The 10,137-nt window shown below is 47.7% G+C and overlaps 2 protein-coding genes across 2 annotated transcripts in view; one reads left to right on the plus strand and one right to left on the minus strand.

Moving 5' to 3' along the window:
* Positions 1-297, minus strand: part of Pmar_PMAR015984 (ubiquitin 1, putative) — a gene marked incomplete at both ends in the record, with an annotated part of 523 nt that extends 226 nt beyond the window's left edge. The window contains 2 exons of the mRNA XM_002767162.1: positions 1-116; positions 187-297. Coding sequence (XP_002767208.1) covers positions 1-116; positions 187-297 — 227 coding nt within the window. The remainder of the gene's footprint in view (positions 117-186) is intronic.
* Positions 298-8,042: 7,745 nt separating this feature from the next.
* Positions 8,043-8,672, plus strand: Pmar_PMAR015985 (hypothetical protein; the record flags this gene model as incomplete). Its single annotated transcript, XM_002767163.1, has 1 exon — positions 8,043-8,672. The coding sequence occupies one exon, from the start codon at positions 8,043-8,045 to the stop codon at positions 8,670-8,672; it is 630 nt and encodes a 209-aa protein (XP_002767209.1).
* Between the last annotated feature and the right edge of the window lie 1,465 nt (positions 8,673-10,137).

Genomic DNA, 10,137 nt, shown 5'->3' on the forward strand with positions numbered 1-10,137 from the left:
GCCTCCGCGAAGTTGAAGTACCATGTGGATGGTCGAGCCGGGCTTACATTATAATCGGATAACTTGCAATCATCACTCATCTGTTTTCCAGAGTATATTAACCTTATCTGTTCCACCTGCCAAAATGGTACTCATCTGGACCTATTTTGTATCTTACACGCTCAACCTCAAGATACCCTTCACTACCTGGATTCCTTCTCTCTCTTGTAAGGCTTCCTTCACATGCCTCACTGTATTGTCCGGCTCGAAGTTGAAGTTACTTTTCCGTCCAGTCAGCGTCTTTATGAAAATTTGCATTATCACGGCAAAATACAATCACTACAGTTGACCGAATTATGTTCACAAAATACGATCGGAGAAACTTACAAATACGTATCGCTTCGCTCCGCTGTAGTGCAAATGTAGCGATCGCTTCTCGGCGAGACCACAGTGACCCAAAAGTTACATGGCAATCCTATCCTTCTATTCATTGACACATGGGTCCCGCACCGCTCTCGACGACACGATCACATCCTTACCGTCATGGTTGGTTTCGGATTGGAATCTAACGGGAAGGGGTTTAAAAGCTATCCCTTGTATGCCCGGCGATTGGAAGACGACGAAAGGGAACGAGCGGATGTTCTTTTCGGGTTCATCTATGATGAAGTTATCGTACCGAAGCTTTTGCAGAGTAAGTCTGAGGAGCCTTCGTTGAGGCCCTCAACTTGAGGGGGAGAGTCACAAAAGTTTCTTTCAGATGATCTGTGTCCGAGTGCAATAGTGTCGGATTCTGCGAGTCCCATGCTTTCCGCAGTAAAGCAGGCCATAGACAAGCTCAATAGCTTACGTCCAGCACAAGCGGTGGACTTTTTGCCTCCCTGCGGCTTCCCAACCACCCTGGCACAGCCATGCTTCTCTCATATGAATGCTAATCTATGCAAGCAAATATTCCAGGGCGACGAGTACCAGGATCTACTACGCTTCGCGACAGCCGCCAAGCAACTTACATCGTCAATGTGTTTCATCTCTCGACGCTATACGGGTTCTGTGATTGTCGCTATTTTGGATATCCGATGGACGTCCATATTGAAAAGTTTGGCAAGCCTGAGGGCAAATTGGAAAGAACTGCAGGATTTCTGCGCGATTATTCGAGAGCCGGAGAACTTTGCTAGGTAGGGGCGACTCTTCAGCAAGCACCTCGCGGCGAGGTCCTCGCCTTGTATTAAGTTAACGCGGTTAACTAGCTCGGACCGTTTTTTGGCCCTTGATCACCCCTTTCAGTTTACCCGGATCACTAAAAGAAGCATTCGACATCGTTAACACAGCGCTGCAGTCGTCGTCAGCAAAGAAGCTGCTGAAGCGTACCCTTAACGTTCTCAAGCCCATTGGTGTCCTCAATGAGCAACTGCAGGAAGCCGGAATATCCATAATGAGGGGATTGCGTCTGATGTACCTTTTGTATGAGGACCTTCAAGTTCATCCGTCACTTAGCGTCGGTGCTCGTGATCGTGTGCGACAGAGGTAAGTGAGCCATCAGTACTGGAGACAACCATTTGACTTGACGCTCGGCCCGCCTGTGATTCTAGGCTAGAAAAGGTCGATGCTGGGCGGGGCTGGCTGAGGTACATGTCGGTTGAAGATTGGCGAGACAATCGGAGCTGGCAATCGGATATGATTGAGCGTGTTATGCGAGAAGTAGAGCCATTCCAGGCTTCACACAACGATTGGCTTCTCTTATTTCTTCCATGGGACAGGTAATGATGATGATTGACCACGCTTTTCGTCCTAGCTAGGTCGATGGTGGACTGTGTCAGGCAAGTTTGCATCAATACCTCGTACCCTGTTGGACTACCAATACTGGAAACATGTTAGCCAGCACTCCAGTTTCTGCCGGTTTGTGTTCTTGGCTTCCTCTGTCCCATGCTCGAACGCGAACATCGAGCGACTGATCAGCCACGGCAGGTTCTTGAGCCAGTGAGTTCCGCTCAGACTTGGTGTCACAGTGATTTCCGCCGGTGTATTACTGAGTATCCGGACTCTTGTCTGCCTAGGCCAAACATGGGTAGCGAAAGATGATCAGACGCATGACCATCCGGTGGGCCGTTGGGAACGAAATAAGAGCCGAGGTAGAACCTAACCACAGTGTAGGCTGTTTTTTCTCTCTGAATCTCAGCTATTGTCGTCAAAGCCAGCTAAGCGCATGCGCCCAGGTGGCGGAAATGAGCGGGCAGAACTGTCCGATGAGCTATCTGATGACCTCAGTTCGAGCGAGTGTTCAAGCGCAGACTGGTCGGACCATCTCAATCGGCTTCCAATCCCACTGCAGCCCGGTACTTCGTCATCTTCTCGTCTGCACAGACAGATTCTTGCCGAGTCTCCTGTTCGAGCAGTCACAAGCTCAGAGCCCAGCAGTGGTCGCTCCGAGGGCATCGATCAAGGCCGTCGGTTTCTTCTTCCTTCCGAAATAACCTACGATTACCTGATGAGTAAAGGTGACTTTGGTGTACCATGCTACCATAATAGTCCCGCAGATGATGGTCCGGGCATGCGCCGAGATGAGGCACGAGTGATGTTGGATATTGGTCATCGGGCCAATAGGACTCGCAGTGGGCAACTCAATTCTGAGACTAACGAGCGTCCACAGAGAACAGCAACCCTATTTTTCTTTCCTTTCTATGATAAGCTCAAAGTGAGGGGAGAACCACATACCATAGCTGATCTAAAGCGGAAGGTCCAGTCTGGCGAGTTCGAATTCCCCGCTCCATATCATTAACAATATTAGTTCAAGATTTCGGAGCTTACACCGTCGCTACAGAGGATCCTTCTAGCCTACGATTCAGAACGATACGATAAGGACTCCAATCGATATTGCAACTTTAATGTTGGTTTCTCATGAACCGTTGAGGGCTAGTTACTGAGTTATCCAATATACCATTCCAGGGGCTGTGAAAATCTATGCTCTCAGCGGTATTTCTCGGTTTAGTCATGGGTCGTCATCGCAAAGGCCTCAATCCTTATGAATACATCTTGACTGTTACCAAGCCAGCATCTGGCCAAGGAGAAAGAGACAACAAGAAGCAATATTGGATGTGTATTATGTGTGAAAAGAAGTGGGAGTTTAAAAACACCACCCGTTTCGCCAATCACGTTCGCGACCACATGTCGGATAGTCCAGAGCTTGAAACCAGGCTGCGTGAGAGTGTTCAGGCTCGTCAATCCCGTCCTAATCTTGCTACCGGACTCTCGTCAAGCAAATCTGCAGTCGCTGCCAATCACCGAGATGCTGCCCTGGGCTCGACCTCAAGTTCAACGGGTGTACAACGTCCTGAAACGCCAAAGGTTAGCAAGCGGAGCTCTTGCAGTCTATCTACACCATTGACTGGCGAAAAAGTATCACCGCTAACGAAGAAAAACAGAGGCGATGATGAGGAGCCAGGTTGAAAGATGAAGAACGCTGTGAAATTTCCCACAACGCTTGATCGGTTCTTCACAAGTCTGCCAGATAAGAGCGTGGTTGACCGATTCAAGAAGGCGTTCATCAGTTGTTTGCTATCTTGTGGGGTAGAACCTTCACGCCTCTAAAACCATCGTGGGATACTTCCTACAACAGGGTAAGACCGACAAAAGCATAGGTTCCTTGTGACGCAAGAATTTGATTATAAAACGCTCAGCTCCCTTCGGCTCGGTCGACAATCACGTGTCAAGTTTCATGGCTCCAGCCAGCTATTGGTATCTACACAAGGATACCGACGAGCTCTCTAAGCTCATTTACTCCACCTGTCTCACCCCTTGTTCGCTGAAGGCACACGAGAAGATCTACAGTGAGCTCGCTGAGTAAGGGTGTGCGATATATCTCAAACAAGCCCTCACTATTCTCAGACTACCACCAAGCCGCATATATTGTACCGCGCTCACGAGGTGGAGGCTGAAGGCTTCAGCCTGAACACATCCAATTAGGACCGTTAAAGCAGCCCGAGATGATGATCGGAAAGAAGTCCTGTCGGGTTTATCCACAGTCATTTACTGTATTGTACAATGTACAATGTACATCTCGGCTGGCCTCCGGCAACCACATAGAGGCTGCTTACCACAATGCCAATTTTTCTGCAGTAACGTCTCATTAAACCCTCACGAGTCGTGTTGTTAAGTTGGGCTCAACACGATATAGAATCAAAGGATGATTGGTTTGTGGCTCACACCTTCCCTGGACTCTAGAGCGTAGTGTGACGAAGGATGGAAAACTGGCGGAGCTGCGGATCGAACCCACGGCCTCGCCCGAAAATTCCGGAAATTTCCATCGTTACTATTTTTCCCGAAATTTCGGGAAATTTCCGCTTGAAAGAAATTTTTTCTTTCCGGCCGGACAACCCTGGCTTCGCTCCGCTAGGCAGTTTGATATTGACTTGTTGCGCGAGCCATCAGCCCACGTGCGCCCAGCGCATGAACCAAAACGACTATTCTGAAACGGCTACTATTGCCTAGGCTAGTCAAGGCCGCAAATGCGCTAGTCTCGAATCCATTTTTCTCGAACGTTATGAATATTACAGAAGGAATAGACGGCCCGCCGAATCACTGTTTTGATGCCCCCGAGGAACAACCGCTACGTATTCGCGGGGCGAGCGAGCATGCTCCGTCATTTCCACATTTTCTGTGCTTTCGTTTCATGATAATCTGTATACAAGTACAACCGTTGATAGATACCTACTGATTGGGTACGACTATGTCTCCCTCTTATGTTAGTCCGTAATACCGACTCGGTATTGTCCCTGTAATGATTATAGTGTAATCTCGTCTATTGTCTATCGTATAGTCAATCTTCTTTACCAGAGTTTTGATGGATACCCCGCTTGCGCATGCGTGCAAATTTGCACAGGGTGCAAGGCCCGTGTGTAGGCGTGCTACGGGGAATCTCGGTATAACTCATTAAATCCTTGTCCAATATATCCGATCATAAGTCAAGCATGCAGTCAGAGGAGGCACCCGGGAGCGAGTCCCAATCACTACTTCACCCTTCATTGTATATTCACCAGAACTGTTGTGAGCTGTCGCTCGCGTGACGCGAGCGCAGCCGCGTCTACAATCTGTCTACAATCTGGGGCGGGCGGGCAGGTCAGTCTGTACTGCTACCAGATGGATAGAGCGGAGGAGGTTGCTGCAGAATGCTTTTACGTGATAACTGAAATTCAACATAGTTCGCTCCTTGTTGCGTTAGTGCGGCACGAATCGTGCCATACAAGTGAACACAACAAACCGCACAAATACGCGTGCAAACAGATCCGCCGTGACGGCGTCACGATTGCCCACAAATCCATACTAGGGACCCCCATTCGTCTATCGTGTTAGATGACTCTATCAAGTCACGAATCCCGGAACACTGATATTTGCCCAAGACCCTTGGGCCAAGGGGAGCGTGCAACGGGATAATCTGCTCAGAACAGTCTAATTTTGTGTCGAACAATATGTGATGACAAATAGCCGTTGTGACGATCATGTGGAACACGATAGCATCCAATGGATGCCATCCATTGTGGCTGTTTCAGCATACATCTCCTAGATGCTAGCCAGCTCTCCTATTATCGTCCTCCTCCTCGTCTCCCTTCCATCTTATGCTAGAAGGATGGTGTCTATCAGCAGTCAAGAGTGGCTCGCTCCCACCGACACCATTTGTGAAATGTTCTCCATGGGGGTCAGTAAATTCTTTCTCGAGAGTACCACATTGCTCAACGATGGTTCTGTTTTCTCGGAGGTCAGCAACATCACAATGGTCAACGAAATTGCTGATTGTGCCAGGAAATACGGCACTGGTACAGCCCTTTTGTTGTTCTCAGACAGCTACCCTTATGATGAATGCTCCCCCGATACATTCAGTTTTGCTACTTTCGAATCTCAGATTCAGTCTTATATCACTCAGTATAATGTAGAGGAGGTGAGGTTCTGGGTTTGGGTAGGAAACTGTCAACAGTTCTTCTGGCAAATCGCGCAAAGAGTTGGGTGGATCATAAGCCGTAAGCTCAAGACCAGGTCTGGGAAGCCTGTCAGAGCGTCGATCGGGTGAGTAAAATCGCCCATCGTTTCTGCTCTCAGAATAGCCGTTCTGAGTGTGCTAGTGTAGAGGCAACGGCTGGCCCATAAGGTTGTCCATGACGCAGTATAGTTTGTCCTCAGTTTCGGGGCAGAGCCCTTGGACTCACCCCTGTGGGAGTACGTAGAATCAGCCAGGCTGGAACGCTTGTTCGATACCGTTTCGATTCACTTCGGGCACCCGACACTTTTTTCGGATAACATGGTTAATGCGGATTTCGCTCGCCAAGCCGTTCAGCGTCTGCTTACGCTCAGGGTACCAGCATCAAAAATCGAACTATCAGTAAGCCATGGACTCCTTTAGGCGAGGAATTCCCGCCGGGAATCGCCCGTTGCTGATACTGATTTGATAGGGATGTCCGCATTCAACTACTATGTTATATTTCAGGTAGAGGCTCTGGGGTTTTCACCAGGCGCACATCAACCTCCTCGAACTTATGCTAAACTGGTTGCTAGCGGCGCACTTCCTTTCTCGAACGGCCATTTCGAAGACTATGTCTATCAGTCACAGAAGCAAGTCCTTGAGAAGACCCGCCTCGTTAAAGATAGAGGCCTGTATGGATTCTCCATTTCCACCGTTCTCTCTGACCTGCCCGCTAAGAACCGTTCTTCTCTACTCAATGCCGCACTATACTATTGAATATGAAGGAATTGATATTTTTTTCGCATTTTTATATCAACTTTATTGCGGATGATTCGCAGTGTCGTATCTGAGGTGAGGCTCTCGATGAGATATGATACATTATCCAGTTGAGGTGTTCGTAGTCTATTATAGATTATCTATATGTCTGTTTATTTTTAGAAACTCTAGAAAGTTTCCCGGCAGTTTTCTATCTTTAGTCTAGAATCGATATTCATGATCACCCTTGCCTTTCGAGTTCAGTCGAGAACTGCGAAAACAGCTCTTGAGAATACAGCCACTGGGAGGCTTCAACGGCACACGACAAAAATTAAGCGGCAGGATAAATTCGCGGCGAGAAAGGCGGCGGAAAGAGGGAAATCAACTGAAAGCCTCGATCTCCAAGCCTTTTCAAGTTTCAATGTCTGATTTGAGCATCGATCCATTGCAATGTCGATGTCCGCATACGGCCCGCAACGCCATCACGACATTAGAGAAGATTGGGGGTAGTAGAGTCTACTACCCCTTCATCGACTACTCTGAGTAGACAGCGGTAGGAATAGGCTTTGCTCAGCTGAGTCTGAGAGTCTCCTCACTAATTGTAGAAGTTTACATACAAATTCGGATAGACGTATACAGAAAACAATAAGAAATTGTCTTAACTTCAGAATCTCAGAATTTCTATCTTGTCGCCAGCACATGTGGTTGACCATGTGCATATTTTCCCACTCTGTCTGTGTTGGAACATATGATCGCTTTCCTCGACTGAGTTCAAAAAATTCACTCACTAATTATATAAGTTTGTGTACAAATTCGGGTAGGAGTGTACAGAAACCATTGAGAATTTCCCGCAACCACCTCAGAATTTTCATATTGGGCCTGTTTCACAAGGATACTTAATGTAAGGCGCCTCGGATTCAGGAGTTATTCAAGATATACTTCAGGCGTTACTTAAGTTTAAGGCGCAATTTGCCCCTATGAAACAGGCCCACTGTCACAAACAAATGTAGTTGACCATGTGCAAGTTTTCTCACATTGCCTTCTTCACCCCGATTCTAGATTGACGTTGTTTATTGTTGTAGCTACCAACACTGTTATCCTGTGGCGAGAGGTCGTCCTGAGAGAAATTAAGGCATAGATCGGACAACGCGAGCTCCCACTCACCAGACGCGCGCACGGTGTCGATTGCCTTGGGCACATTGAAGCACCTACTATGGTCACATTCCTAGAACAAAACTCAACGTTGGCGTGTCGGACGGATTGTGTACAAGCATATGAGCATTATAGCGGCATGAACCACCAGCGCTACTCCAAGAAAGAGAGATAAAAGTTGACGTATGGTAGTTACTTGAAGGTGATCCCAATGGTAGAAATCGTCCTCAAATTCCACTACCGAGGACAGAAAAGCAGACGTCTGGCGTCTGATACCCCGCAAACATATACCACGCTAACGGATATTGTCGTAGATCAATGGCCGGAACTAGCTGTCGAAACTAATATCGGCCTCACGTATGTCGATGATGTTGGCGATAAGTGCCTCTTCCATAGGGATGCTTGGGAGGACTCTGTGGAGCTTGCTCGCAGAGCTGTCTTAGGGACTATGAAGTCACCAACTATCAACATATTCATCACTACGGAAACATCTAGCACAACGGCAATCTCTGGTGGGTCGCCCATCGACTTGTCTGTAACTCGCAAGAGACCTCTCGAGTCCACCGCCAGCCAGACGGCACCTCCCATAGTAGCCAAGGCGAAGAGGGTAGCTGCCAAGTCAGCAGCAGGAGCAACAGCAGTGAATGACAGGGCCAAAGTTGAGCGAAGTGCAGGGAGCAGAGCTAAGATGACGAACAGGAAGTCCACTTCAAGTGAGGCCGAAATCGTCGTGGTGAAGGATGAGTTTCCTGCGGAAACGAGGACTCGTCGGAGCTCTCGACTTGCTGCTCAACGTGGACCTTCAGCAATCAAGAAAGAAGGCATTGAAATGTTTGAATAGGAGTACGCAGAGTTTCTGGTCGCATTCTTGCGAGTTGAGTTCACCAGTCTTGTGCTATGCTTTTGCCTGATGGCTTCAGCAACCACCTTCCTCGCCTCTCCTGCATCCAGATCGAATACAAGTTGCTTTCGGGTATGGTTGACTGAGTGAACTTAACTCCTGCGTAATTCTTAGCACAAGTCCTTTAATCCTCATCAACAGTCATAGTCTATGACTCACAGAGCTATGGAGATTATAGTATATTCCGACGCATTCGTGTTACGCTGTTCTATATCGTTAGTATGATACTTTCTCTTGCTTATACATCCTCTGCGGATCTGTTACACTATAAAGTCCACTTTCAGGGCAACTACTATGAAAATTGCTAACGCAGTCAGCGACCCCAGTCCTTTCTTGATCGAACTCCTCTAACCGATACTAAACGCAAGCCTCATTGAGCACCACTGACATTAAGACTTGGTACAGATGTCATGTTGAAGCCGGGGCCGACTTGAACTGATTAAATCACCTCGAAAGGCACTCAGGTGACCATTAACTATAGCGTGCAGGCTGCAAATGAAGTCAAACTATGTAGTCTTTGTAATCTTCCCCTAGTTGTTATGGTTAATTATGAGAGTGACCAGAAGCAACATTGCGGTACCACCGTGAGCGTCCCATCCGGCCAGCAGGTGCGTACATCAAACGACGCTGAGTATAAAGCATTCAGCATAATCATGATAGTAGCATTCGGACTCACCGTCCTGATCCTGTTGTTTGATCGTCCTCTGTGTGATGTCCGAGATGAGTCTATTGCGGAGCCTATAGTAGCTAGTGTGGAGTATAGCGCTAGAAATGCTAGTATGGCATGCATTGGTTCAACTTGTGAACTACTGAGAATGCCTTACTTGAGGTCCTAGTTTTCTAACTTCAAGTGAAAAAAATGTAGGTGAAGTTGCTTACCAAACGATTATATAGTGACGCCTTTATATCAGCTCACCCACACAACTTCGGAGAGTACCACGCTATCACCAGTTCGTGGGCAGGCTTATGTAGTCATTGTTCACCCAAGTCAAACACGACTAATTTCGAGCATCAAAAACTCAACTTGCGTCCTCAGGGCGAGCGCGATCGCAAACGTCCCCGATGAGGAATTTCAAGTCGTTACAAGATTGGCAATTCTCTAATCTTGCCGCGGTGTTCTCGTGCGTGGGAATCTATTGTACAGAAGCGATGAGTGCGTGCCTGTAATGCTCGTCTTTCTTCGAGGTGGTGTTACCTATAATAGACTTAGTCTACTCTCATCGTTGCTTGTACTCATCGACTTAACTTCAGAACTGTTCTGCGCGATATGATTCCACCTACATATAGATCGCTCTGTAGTTCCATAGGCGTATAGGGCGTCTTATGATTTCGTCTAAGGCGCTATCACATTCTCCTTGTAGGATGGTGAGTAGTGGAATCCAACAGGCCTTCTTTTCACATCATG

Source organism: Perkinsus marinus (genome assembly GCF_000006405.1).
Source record: "Perkinsus marinus ATCC 50983 genomic scaffold scf_1104296971092, whole genome shotgun sequence".
Lineage (NCBI taxonomy): Eukaryota > Perkinsozoa > Perkinsida > Perkinsidae > Perkinsus > Perkinsus marinus.